This window comes from Eumetopias jubatus, unplaced genomic scaffold (genome assembly GCF_037043125.1).
Source record: "Eumetopias jubatus isolate StellerSeaLion01/CBP00866 unplaced genomic scaffold, mEumJub1_p1.0 scaffold_10, whole genome shotgun sequence".
In the NCBI taxonomy this organism is placed as follows: Eukaryota; Metazoa; Chordata; class Mammalia; order Carnivora; family Otariidae; genus Eumetopias; species Eumetopias jubatus.
The window spans coordinates 79,871,549-79,884,817 of NW_028274816.1; the positions used below are offsets into that span (position 1 = coordinate 79,871,549).

The 13,269-nt window shown below is 61.0% G+C and overlaps 1 protein-coding gene across 1 annotated transcript in view; it reads right to left on the reverse strand.

Moving 5' to 3' along the window:
- Positions 1-11,037, reverse strand: part of PITPNM3 (PITPNM family member 3) — a 57,270-nt gene extending 46,233 nt beyond the window's left edge. Inside the window, exons 1-6 of the mRNA XM_088027047.1 lie at positions 10,678-11,037; positions 9,826-10,205; positions 7,355-7,523; positions 5,141-5,267; positions 2,071-2,235; positions 1,853-1,948 (exon numbers count right to left, since the gene is read on the reverse strand). Of these exons, the coding sequence (XP_087883173.1) occupies positions 1,853-1,948; positions 2,071-2,235; positions 5,141-5,267; positions 7,355-7,523; positions 9,826-10,205; positions 10,678-11,037 (1,297 nt within the window). The remainder of the gene's footprint in view (positions 1-1,852; positions 1,949-2,070; positions 2,236-5,140; positions 5,268-7,354; positions 7,524-9,825; positions 10,206-10,677) is intronic.
- Positions 11,038-13,269: the final 2,232 nt, after the last annotated feature.

Sequence of the window (13,269 nt, forward strand, 5' to 3'; positions counted from 1 at the left end):
GTCTCTCTCAACAGCCCCTGGTTCACTCCTGGGGAGCCGCCCTCCCTCACTCTGCTTTCTGGAATCTTCCATGGCCTTCTCGCACTCTCTGCCCCCACACACCCCTCAACCCGCTCTCTCCCCCTCCCTGGGCCTCCCCTCTGCCTGGTCTCAAACTCAGCCGGGGCGGGGCGGGGGGGGGTTTACTCTGCCAACAGTGGGTTCCTCCCCGAGAGGACACACACGCGTGCACACACACCAGGGGCCTGGTGGCCGCTCTGTCGGCTCTGCGTCTGCCGCGGCCACGTCTTCTGTGTCCTCTGCTGTCTCTTGTCTCCATGCCCGGCACCGGTAGACTCCCTGCTCCCCTCCTGGCGGGAGGCTGGGCCCGAGAGCTGCACTCGGTCTGCAGACACCCTGCTCCTTCCTCCAGTCCCTGGCTTCTCATAGTGAAGGAGGTGGGATAACCATTGCATTTCACTGACCACGCGGGTCTCGTGGAGAACGTGGGCACAGCTCTAATCCCAGACACCCACGGCCTGGCCCAGCTCAGGGCAGCAGAGAAGGACAGCTTCACCTCTGACTGCCTTGCTTGAGCCAAAGAAACTCCAACGGCCTTGACCAGGGGACCACACAGACCCCACAGGAGGTGGGGAGGGGGCAGCTCAGAAGTAAGGGCGCCTCAGCAGCCTGTGGGCGGCCCCTGTGGCTGAGGGCTGGGGTGCTAGGCTGTGGGGAGCAGCTAGCAGGGTGGGGGCAGGACCCTCCGAGGGGAAGCAGGTGAGCAGGCCTGACCTGCCCACGCACAGTGCCTCCCGCCACAAGCCCTCCCCATCATCCGGGAACCCCACCCCGATGAACTGCAAAGTATGTGAAGTAAAAGTGTTCTGAGCATCAACATACTGACACTGTTGTTGTCACACTATAGGCAGTTGCCCCCGGGAAGCAGCCAGACACCAGTGGGGGCAGCAAACGAGTCCCAACTGGGCCGGTGCAGGGTTGGCCTCAGGGCCAAGACCCCCTGCCCAGCTGGGCTTCCTGGAAGGCACCTGCACTGGGCATTCCCCATTTCTGGAGGCGCGGAGCTCACAGGGAAACTGAGGCCTGGAGAAGATCAACAGCACGGCTGAGACCATGTCCCAAGTGTCCGCTCGGGTCCGAGGTCTTCCTAGCACACAGTCTGTTTGTCTTTCAAGACCCTGTTTTGCCAGGCATTTCAAAGCTGGCCGTCCCAGGAGTGAGCCGAGCCCCCAGATATGGTGCCTCCCCGGGGGGGCCAAGCCGGCCAGTGAGGACCGGGGCCCCTGGGTGCAGGAGGAGGGCCCTGGTGCTTCTCATCCACCCCCACACTGGCCAGGCGAGCGGGGCCACGGGGACCCACCCTCGGAAAATCTGGATGGACTCCGCTGTCACTTCCTGTGTCTGGAAGGCTCCTTCCCCTCGTCCCTCGTCACGGTGGAGAGGGTCCCACGGACCTCCCCACCCCGAGTCCACCAGGGACCCGCCATCACCGTTGCTGTTAACACCTGGTGCCTTTTACTCAGCGGCATGCTTGCCCCTCGGGCGTGCGTCTCCCTCGGTGTCACCGTTGGATTCCACCCCCCCCCCACTAAACCACAAGCCCGGGCAGGGCAGTGCCCACGCCCCGCGGACTCTGCGGCACAGCGAGCGCCTCGCATAGCCCCCGAGCTAGACCCAGAGAGCTGCAGGGTGAAGGCAGGACCCCCTGCCCTGGGACTCACAGATTGGATACCTGTGAAGTGTGGGACGCGGGGTCCAAGGAGGGGGAGACACTAACCCCCAACAGGGATCCCCTTCCTGGGGCTTTGAGAAAGGCCATCTGGGCCATGAGGGGACGATGGGGTGCACTCACCTCTGGCATCAAAGAATTCATCGTCTGAGCTCTCCACTGAGTCGCTGAGGACGTTTCGAAGGTGCCAGGGCGTGCCGCCACCCGGGGGAGGGCCACCTGCCAGAGGGAACACAGCCGTTAGCCAGGCCTGAGACCGCGTCCGGCGTGAGGCAGGTAAACCCGTGCCTTCAGACCAAGGGCCAGCCGGCGTCCCCCGTCCCTCGGTCGGTGCCCAGCACCTTGCTGAGCCGGCCAGACACCGTGCTTGCATTTGGGCCCCCAGTCCCTCTCCGACATGCCATAGTGGGAGCCCCAAAATCGAGAGTGGAGGTGGTAAGGCATGCCGCCAAGGCGACCCGTGCACCAGAACACACGGTGGGCCGTGCTGCGTGGGCGCAGGGTCTCTACCGGTGGGAAGGGGGCTCTGTTCACGGTGGCCACTCAAAGGCGCCACCACCTACGAAGCCGCCTGCTCAAAATGAGACATCAAGGTCGGCGGAGCAGGGGACGAAGGCCCAGAACGTCACAGCCAGTCGTGGACACGTGTTCCCACATGCTCCCGGCCATGCCCAACGGCGACAGGCGGGTGAAGGGGGGGAGGCCGACGCACCGACACCCACACAGCGTGTGCAGGCCTGGACCGCCTCCTCCGCCTCCGGCAAGACACACAAGCCCCAGCGGGGAGGGGCCTGGGCCTGAGCTCCACCTCGCCTCGGCAACCCGCGCCATCCTGTTTCCAGCCACAGCCTAGGTTTTCCTCCCGTAAAGTACCGGCAACCATCAGTCCCGAGCTCAAAGGATCAGAAGGAATGCATGCTCAGTGTCCGCCTCTCCGAAGGCCCAGACCCACGGCCGCTGGACCATGACTAACACCCACAGAAGGCAGGACGGGCGCTGACGGCTCTCGGGGCAGGGCGCACACAGAACGTGGCCTCCTCCGCCCACCTTGCACCCCTCACCAGGCCGGGCCAGGAGCCCCTCTCTGAGCTCCCTCCCTCCACAGGCAGCTGGGGACTCACACGGAACCAGCCCAGCACGCCCTCGCCCGCCCCCCAGACACGTGAAGACCGGGGGCTGCAGGTGCATTAAAATCCATCACAACTGAAACCATCAAAGCGTTAGGAGAAAACTGACCTGGTAGTTTTTTTGAGGAAGCCATCCGAGAACGGTTAACCATCATGTCTGACAACACTGGAGCCTGGAAGATACCCTAGCGTCCGCGTGCGGGGCCGGGGCGGAATGGTGCAGCGGCTCGTCGTGTGTGGACGCAGAAGGACGCCCACAGGGTGTGGCTGGGAGGCGGGAAGGCAGGTAGGGCCCAGAACAGTATGTTCCTCTTGACCGTGTTTGGAAAACACGCTTGTATCTGCCCACGGAGGATTCGGGCGGCGTGTGGGTTAAGTGCTCAGGTCTGAGGAGGGGCAGGCCTGGATTCAAGCTCAGGCTGAGCCCCCTGCCCCCTCTGTGCCTCGGTTTCCCCGGCTGTAAGGTGAGGACGGCTCACACCTGCCTGGGGAGTGTGTAAATCTCTAACCGAGGCTCACAGCGCTCATTAGCACATGGTGAGCGTCCACAACAGAGATTATTGTATAAATTTACGGACAGCGGCGTCAGCACATCCGGAAGGACACGCACCAAGGCGCCTGCAGATGTTATTCGTACAGAGTGAATCTGACAGGAGGAGGCAGAGAAAATGTGGTTTTTACACAGCTCACGTGATTTTATGACTGTTAATTTCATAAATCATCCTATTTTATCAGTTCTAAGAGGCGCATTTTCTCACGTTTTCCCATCTTTAAAACTGGAGTGCATCGCACATCACGGCTTGTCATAGCTCATGCGGATCCTTGAGCGACACGGGCCTTTCAATAAACACACGGGGTTTTTCTTTCAATAAACTTCCTCACACGTTTCTTAATAACGTTTTCTTTTCTCCAGCTTAAACTACTGTAATTGCATAATATGTAATGTAGACAACAGACTGACTACGTTACTGGTGAGGCTCTGGGCAGCAGTAGGCACTACCGCACCTTAGATTCTGTGGAAAACAGTGAAACCACCCTGCACACAGGGCTCGTTGTCCCCGGGGCATCAGCCCTGGCCAGCAGGTCACCCGTCTTGTGTCTGGAGAAACCCGCATTCCCGTAGGAGCCATGTCCCTGCCTTGGCTACCCCATCTGCACAGTGAGAAGCCTGACGGACACTGTCCCTTTTCAATTCTGACCGAAGCTGGAGGGGCCCGTCTGGCACACACAGCAGATGCCAATGAGCAAGTGAGAGGGGGGTGCTCCCCCAGCCACGGCTACGGCGGCGGGGGGGAGCATCAGCCCTGCCCCCACCATGCCCAGCACCGCTGCAGGATGCTGGCACTGTCCCCTGCCCTGAGCCCAGATCCCAGAGCATAAACTGTTCCTGAAGGGCAAGGCCAGCCCTGTTGGCCCAGAGACGGCGCCTCCTGCCCGTCCTTCCTGCCCCACCCACCACAAACTCCCAAACACACACCCAGCCTGAGCAGCACGGCTGGGGCCAGGCGAGAAGCACATTCCAAGGCGTGCACCTCTAGGTGCAAAGCTGGGTCTGGCCCACATTCCCCCTTAGAGGGGACCCTCTAAGCTTTCGATGCTTGCCCACCACGGCGGGCAGTGTGACAGGCTGGACAGCAATTTCCTGCTCACAGGCCCTGGATTTACTGCAAGGGATGCACCCATGTGGAGGAGGGTCTGGCTGGTACAGCAAGACAGGAGAAGAAACAGTAGGTATACGTATTTGAAAGGAAAAACCAAAACCATCTCTGTTCTCTGATGGCATTGCTGTCTATACAGAAAACAAAAGCTCTACAAAATCTACAAAAAAGCAAAACAAAACATAGCCCACCAAAAACGCTTCTGGAACAAATAATTGAGTACAGCAAGATCGCCGGATACAAGACCAATATACGAAAGTCAATATATTGTCAATGAAGAACCAGAATTTGAAATTTGAGAAACAGTACCATTTATAAATGTCACCCAAAACCCCCCCAAAACACAAAGAAATGCTTAAGTGTAAGTCAAGTGTATATAGCAATTTCTATGATTCAAAAAGTACAGTCATTTAAAATTCTTGCTGAATTTACGTTAATTTTATACGTGTTCCCAGTCAGCAGATACTAAAGGTATAAAAACTACCGTCCACACTATATTAATATGCAGATATTCCTTGCTGTGCACATCCATTCTGTTCCCAAGTAGCGAGAGCCTGGATGGTCAGGACAGTCCTACTGCCCCTGTTACTTGGTCCCTGAGTGTTGGACGGGGGCAGCAAGCTCACCGGAAGATGTGCCCAAGTCTATCTGGTTCCTGAGCTTGAAGAGCAAAGGCTCCAGAATTTGTGGCTCATGCACCACCCCCACCACACCCTTCCCTTCCGGCCACGGGCCCCCTAGGTCACTGCCACACTGAGGACATGTGTGACAGGCTGGCCTTGGTGGGGGTCCCAGCCAGAGGGAATGGCTGCGGGGAAGCCGGGCTGGCTCCATCTGTGGGAGCCATTCACCCCACTAGATGTGGGCAGAGAGGGAAGGGGAGCCCACCCCCAGAGACCACGCCAGGTGCGGGGGATGCCGTGGCAAAGGAGCAGGGGAGGGCGGGGACCTCGCAAAGCTTATGTTCTTCAGGGGGACAGGGGTGCAGAGCTGGGACAAGTAACTGACGAAGAGAATTTCAGCAGCAGAAAGCGACACGGAGACGATAGGATGTCTCCCTCCTATCTCTGCGGTGCCCCCTTCCCCACACATCCGACAGCAGAGTCAGCCTAAAGAACAGACCAACACGGATGCGAGTTACAGTCACTGAAGCAAAGCTGTGCCTCCCCTTTCGAACAGACTCTCCTCTGTGGACAAAGTCTATATTTGAATTTCTTCTCAAAGGCATATTTCATCGTGTTTACGATCATCCTCCTTGTTTTCAAAATGGGTTCCTGCATTGGTTTTTAAAGATGCACTCTATGTTTGTTCAGATGCGTTATAAATCCCACCCTGCTCTCAGGCAGGGGTTGCCCCAAACAACCTCTGGAGAGGGGGTGCACGGGGTCTCAGCTGTCCACACCTCCAGGATTGAGAACCTATGCAAGCAGGTAACACTGAGCAGCAATCATCACCCGGCTTCTGTGCAGGGGGTGCGCCCTTCCTCTCTTCCTCCCGCAGACTTTTTAACAAGGTCACATTTAACAAAGGGGCACAGCGGCGGGATGACTTGGGAGGGTGTGAGAGGTCTTCCTATGAAGGTGTCAGTCGATGAGAAGGAGCCAGACACACTGAGCGTGTGTGCATGTGTGTGTGCACACACAGTCCTGCACATACTCGTGTGGGGTGCACAGGCAAGGTGCATGCATGTGACCTGTCCTACAGTTGAGGATGCACGACGCTGTTTGCTCGAGGTCTCAAAGCCTGTAGGTGATGGAGGTGGCACTGGAAGCCAGACCCGTCCAACTTGCCCACCAGGTCTGCCAGTCAGTGTCTGGGTATCCTCGTGTTTGCAAAGACATCTGAATGTGCACCTACCTTCCTTGGAGAGTGCCACCCTCCCCAAGCCCCTCTCCCTTCCTGAGCCTGTCCTGAAGACACATGCGAGCACACACGCTCCCGTATAACCCCCTCCCCATCTCTGTGCCTCACGCACACACCAGCCTGCAGGCACGGGTGGAAACTTTGCAGAAACCTTAGCACATGGGCCATGGAGCAACACCAACCTGGGCTCCCGCTACCACTTACAGGCCCACAACGGAAGCACACTGACCTCGTGGGGCCTCACTCCTGTCATCTGCAAGGTGGGCATTGTAGTTGCAACCTCACTGTTAGGAATTCAGCACCGACTGCAGCGCCCAGCACCCTGGCACCCCATCAGCCGCAGAACTGAGAGGTAGACAGGGCCCATGGGGGCTTCCAGGCAGCCCCCCAAGGCCACAGACCCATCTGTGTCCTCCAAGGCCCACCTGACATCCTCCAGCAGACTCTCCTCCTCTACCACACTTACTTAAAGCTCTAAATCAGAACAAAAGAGCAAGGGGAAAACCCATCCCCCCCAATCCAGAGAGAAGCAGAGGATCCTTTGCACCCATGATGCCCTGACCCCCAACAGAGCTCCAAGTGGGGTGGGGGGGCAACCTCACTCTCTCCCTGCCTGCCTACCCACCGCCTCAGGTGCAGCGTAGCCTTATGACCTTGTCACGGACCTGGCCTCCCCAGTGTGGGCGCAGCTGGGGGTCCTGGCTCAGATCACCAGCCACCCTGCCCCCCCGACCTGGGCCGGCTCCCAGGGACACAGCAACAGAGGGCCAGATGGACAGGAGCCACCTGTGGATGCTCTGCCCTGTGCCAGGGCCCCCCCAAGGTGCTCCCACCTTGGGGGCAGGAGCCCACCAGAAGGGAGACACCACGCTGTGCTCAGGAGCCCAGCCTGAGGGGAAAGGCATTGGTTGACTCTTCTGGGGCCAGACCTTGGGCCAGATGGCGTCCTGGGGTAAGGAGTTAGGGAAAGAGCTAACCTGGATTGGTCCCTGCCCCTGGGACGCGGCCTCAGGCCCAGCCTCGAGGAGCCCAGGATAGATGAGGGCAGCCTGGCCGCTGGGCCGAATGCCTATCCTGTGCCCCACAGGTGTGGACAGCATGTCCTGGAGGCAGAGGCCCTGCAGGCTGGAGGGCCCAGAGGTCTTCCTGGGGACAGGGCCCCAGCTGAGCCTTAAGGGAAGTCGTGGGCAGGGTGGGGGAAGGAAAGACACAGGTCAGAGCAATCAGGCCATGTCTACGAGAAGCTGGATCGAGAAACTTCTCCTCCAGAATGGGAAGTCTGGCTCATGAGAACAGGAGGGGACCCGGGCGTCTGCAGTGACGGCCACGCTCTGTGGGTGTTCAAGTAACACCTGCCAACTCCCAACCCTCCAGGGAGCCTCAAGCGCCTCTGAGTGGCCGGGAAGGGGTGTCTGGCACTGGGCCTGCCGCCAGGCCCTGCCTGAAGCTGTACCAGAAGCCTCGGCTGGTGCGCTGCATCCAAGGAGTGTGCGCCTCGGGGCAGAAAAACACTCTGCTGTGGCTCACTTAGGCCCCTTGTCCCCATTCTCTCCCTGTCTGTCACACACACAGACACGCATGCACAGATATACGTACATACATAAACACACAGGGACACAGAGTTGCACAGATACACACCTGCAGACACGCATACGCGTATACACACATGCACAGACACGCATAAACACGTGCACACACATGCAGACACGCATACACGCATAAACGCATGCACACACATGCAGACAAACATGCATACACGCGTACAAAAACATGCAGGCACGCATGTGCGCATACACATGTGCAGACACGCCTACATGCATAAACGCGCGTGCACACATCCAGACACGCATACGTGCATAAACGCGTGCACACACGCACACGCGCATACACACGTGCGCACACATGCACACAGACATGCATAAAGGTGTGTGCACACACGCACACAGACACGCATACGTGCATAAACACGTACACGCACACAGACACACATACGCGCATACACACGTGCGCAGACTCCATACACGCACACACACACAGACACAGACACACCGGCACACAGGTTTCACAAGCCCGCACATCAGGGTAACTGCCAGTTGTCAACGCTGCTGAAAGGATCAGGCCACCGGACTTCCCGTGGGCAGTGGGGGCCATGTGGACACAGAGCCGGCAGCCCACACGTGGCGCACACAGCCACCCGCAGCCACACACAGCCTCACACCTGGTCCCGCAGCACAGTTAGGATCCTGCCTCACTGCTCCTCTGCACTGGCCCGGGCTCCCAGGGGCCCACGAACACGTAGTGAGACACGGGGACCAGCCGCGGCCCCTCCTCCGGCCCTCTGCCCCAGAGCCTGGCTTCCCACCTCAAGCGTGACCTGAACCACGGTCCCGCTCACCCTCCCAGCGGAGGCTGGTTCAAATCCCAGGCCTGCCTCTCATCCGTTCGTTGTGCACCTCAGCGTCTCGACAGCACGTTGTGCCTCAGTTTCCTGCTCTGTGACGTGGGGGAGATACCAGCACTTCCAGCTGTTGGCGTAAGCTGCCGTACAGCGGGCAGCTATGAGAATTGCACGCATGAGCACCTGGCACGGTCCGCAGGCATTTGCGCGCAGACTCTCCCACAGGTGGGCCCTCCCTTTCCCCTCCTGGAACGGGCCCAGGGGCACCACAGCAACTGCTCTGAGCAGGCGGGCCCCCACCCCCCTCCCAGTGCAGCTCCCTGTCCCCCAGACTCCGAGCTGCCCCAGGACAGGACCCACTCTCTCTCCACCTGCCAGCCGGGGCTCCTGCAGCGCACGGCCCCTGGGAGGCCCCCAGACCAAGCTCCTGCCTGTCCCCATGCCCCAAGTGCCCGGACTGCCATCTGTGCTTGAGGATCAGCTCCGGGCCTTCGGGCCCCAAGGCTGGTCTGGAGCCTGCCTCCTCCGCGCTCCCCTGACGTCCTCGCCTGCGCCCATCAGAGCACCTATCCCCTATCTGCAGCCAGGGTCCAGGCCTTCCTGCCCCACTGGGCGGTGGGGTCCCTGGGGCACACACCTGCTGGGAACGCTGCAGGCCCACAGCCCCTCCCAGCCCAGGGCTAGGCACAGAGGAAGCCCGCGTTCTGCTCGGCACCGCCCACTGCCGGGGAGTCCTCGGGCACGGCCCTCTCGGGGGAGCATCCCACTGCACCTGCCCTCTGGGTCAGGATGAGTCCGGGAACCAGACCAGTCCAGGCCCAACCCACCCAGGCTCAGCCCTCACGGGGTGTGGGGCCACCAGGGAAGGACGGACGAGAGGCCAGGAGAAGCCTTGAAGGAAACCAATGCAGGTTGGGGCTTGGTTGCTATGGAAACATGTCCTAACTACTTCCCAAACTGCTGTATGCGCCACTGATGAGCTTATGGGCTGGGCTGTCTTGGGGACTCACAGGGAGCCCTGGGAGGGCCTGTCTTTGGGTCTCCCAGCACCTGGAGCCCAGATCCTGGATGACCCGGAAGGAACCCCGCTTCTGGGGGACCAGGTGGCTCCATGAGTCCAGGCTGCAGAAGGACCCTGAGACCAGCCACAGCCCAACCCCGGCCCCGACCACAGCCTGCGCCTGGAGTGGCAGGCCCCAGACGGAGTTACGGCCACGGGCACACAGCAGGCCACGGCCCCCATCTCCAGCCACACGGCAGATGCAGCCACAGCCCGGCTGCAGACCCAGCTGCAAATCTGACACCAGCACCAGCCGCCACCTTCCGCCGGACCCTGGCCGTGCTAGCCTGAGGCACCACCGAGGGGCTCGGCCTCGGCCAACACAGACTTCTGTGCAGCGCATCACACGACAGCCCGGGGCCTGCGTGGCCTGTGAGGCCAGCGAAGAAGGGCTGTGGCCCCTACCTGCAGCTCAGGGCGGAGGCTCCCCGAGGGGGAAGCTGGTCTGCCCTACTGCCCCACCCCCGTCCCCAGGCACCGGCTGGAGGCAGATTAGGACCCCAGGCTCCCCACAGGACACATTTGGCCAAACCAGGTACTTTGAAAAAATATGCTTTTTGAAGACCTTCTGGTAGCTCATAAATATACCACGGAAATGCCCATTACCTTATTGAGGAAATAATTAGTGATTAATTGCTTTGGCTACCTATGGTATTTTCATCAGCTCTGCCAGTCTGCCTCCCGACGGCTCCGACTGACTGGAAACACGCCCCTCCGTCCCGCCAGACTCCTGCTTTCTCCTCCCGCTAAAGGGAGCTCCACAGTGCCCACCGCTGTGCCACGTGCAGGTGCTCAGGAGGGTGGGGGAGCACAACATGGGACAGGGGCCCCCTGCCAGTCACCCCGGGAGCCCCCGTGGGGAGTGGGGCGCCGAGGCCCACGACCCAGGCGTCCAGCTGGGGCCGCAAGGATGCTGCGGAGAGCCCCGCTCCAGGAGCGGCCGCATCTTGGCGAGAGCAGCACAGGTTACCATGGGCCCTACCAAAGGCAGGCGGCACGGAGCCGTGAGGGCCAAGGTGACCCCGTGGGGGCCGCTTTACCACCTGCTGCTCCGAGGCTGCTCCCGAGCAAGGGTGGGGCCCCAGTCGCCTCCGGCCCACAGGCTCCCCATCTGGTGCCAGTTCACAGCCCAGGAGCTCCAGGTTACACCCCACAAGAAGGGAACAAAGAGACAGCAAGGGATCAACGCCCCACACGCCCATACTGGGCAGCAATGGGAGGGCTGAAAATAGCTCTTTCCACCACCAGGGGTGACTCCAGAGTTGCTCAGCCGGGACCAGCCTCCCAGGGGAGGGATGTGGTGGGGACACAGGAGAAGGAAGCCTCAGGCCACGGCCGGGCAGAGGCGTTCGAGGAGGAGGTCGCTGATCTGAACATCCTGGAGCAGTCCAGAGACGGTCAGAGGTGTGCAAGCGGTGAAGGGCGGCCACGGACACTGCACAGCCCAGTCCTGCACCCCTCGGGCTGTCCCTGACTGGGAGCAACACAGGAGGTGACCGGCCTTGGCAGCAGCCGGCGCACAGAGGCCTCCTGAATCCGCCCGAACTCAGCGCCCCTCCCAGACAGAGCCCGGCAAGCTTCCATTTGTGCTTCCAACCCTTGTTTGGCATCCCTCTTCTCTAGAATAACGGGTCATCTGGGAAGGGGACCGCCTCCTCGCTGGCCTCCCCCACGCAGGTCTGCAAATAAGCAGGTGACTCTCCAAGGAACACAGGCTCCAGACTCCCCGTGGGGCACCCACCCCTGCAGGGTCAGCCCCGGGCTCTGCTGCTCGGCCCAGGGAGGAACCGCACCAAGAAGCCAAGAGAGAGCAGCTTGACAGTCAGGAACCCGCAGCAGCACCTGCCCCCCCAGCCCCAGACACACACGCTGACCCCCTCCCCCCAGGGCCACAGAGCCTTCCCCCGGGGCCCAAACTCGCCCCACGGACAGGCTACCCCTCATCTCAGAGTGAACCTCCTAAACGCTGCCCTGGGGACGGCCTGGAGGCGGTGGGGGGCGGGGCACGGCAGGGACCCAGCTCCCGCCCCAGGGCCGCTGACAGGCAGGAGGCTTCCCCCGACCCACACGCGTACCCCCGTGAGGACTGTGGCCACACGGCTGTGCTGGCGGGCGGGCGTGGCCTGCATGGGGGTGGGCGGGCGCGGGCCCTGGAGGTGGCATTTACCTCCGGAGTGACTCACTAAGGCTCCATTCCTTTGCAAAAGGGGGTGCAATTTAGCATTTTCTTTCTCTTTAGAAAACAAGAATTTTAAAGCCAGGAGTAGAGAGAATTTGAGGGCGTGTGTGGGGGGCTGGGACCTCATGTGATTTCCAAGCTCACTTGTTCTGTGCTCTCGGCCCCCTCCCACCCCAGGCCTTGGGGGGGGACCAGCCACCCCCTCCCCGGGCTGCCTGCAGATCTGGTGATGGGCGGGCCAGGGCCCCCGGGACCCCCAGAGGCACGCATGCTTTCTGTGCCAGCCCCACCCCCTGCTCCCACCACCCTTCTGGGGTTGCTGGGGGGGGCAGGAGAGCAGGGAGGAGACCCCCCCCAGGCATAAGCCAGCAGGGAGTGGGTGAGAAAGAAGAAAGACCGGTGTTAGAGCAAATTTCAACCTGGTCCTGGCCCCCGGGGCTCATCCCTGCCCCTTCCCCAACCCCCACCCTTGAGGAAACTGAGGCCCAGAGGGGCAGGTGAAGGTCAAGCAGTGACAGAGCCAGAGTCTTCATGACACAGTCTAACCGCTAGGAATGCTGAGTGCAAGCATCGGCGAGCCCCGAGTCCTACTTCCAACCCAGCCTCTGACTTCTCGGGAGCCTAGAACGAGACACTGTGTCTTCCTGGGGTTCGGTTTCCTCATCCGCAAAATGGGAGTGACAGCGAGCCTCCCCCCGAGAGACGCCGTCCAGCCAGCAGGTAGGAAGCAGGTGACATCACAAGCCAGGGTATCTCGGGCCCCCACACCCAGCACCCACCGGAGCGTCCCACTCCCCACAGAGCGTTCACACGCCCGTCCTGGAGGACGCAGACCTCAGGAGAGGGCCCTGTGCCCTCCAGGCCTCAGCCTCCCGTCCTGCTAATCCGCAGGTGGGACTGGAACCCTCCTGGCAGACGAACGAGTCTGCAAGCAAACGTCACACCCTCTGGCCAGTCATGCACAGATGCAGCCCCAGCAAGGGGGGCGTCTAGCCAGGTGTCCCCCTCAAACACCCACCAGGTAGACAGGGGCTCCCGGGCCCAGGGCCACAGGCCTGAGATGAGACTCACGGACCCAGCACCCCGCACAGCCCAGGCTCACAGGCAGCAAAGGGTCTCTGGAGGGGCCTCGGCAGAGGAGGAAGAGACCCGCCCGAGCCCAGCACCTCCAAGACAGCAGGGAAGTCCATGAAGGCTTTCCGGAGGCAAAATCTCAGACAGGCCTTGAGTCGGGCACGGGCCTCTGATGTGGCCC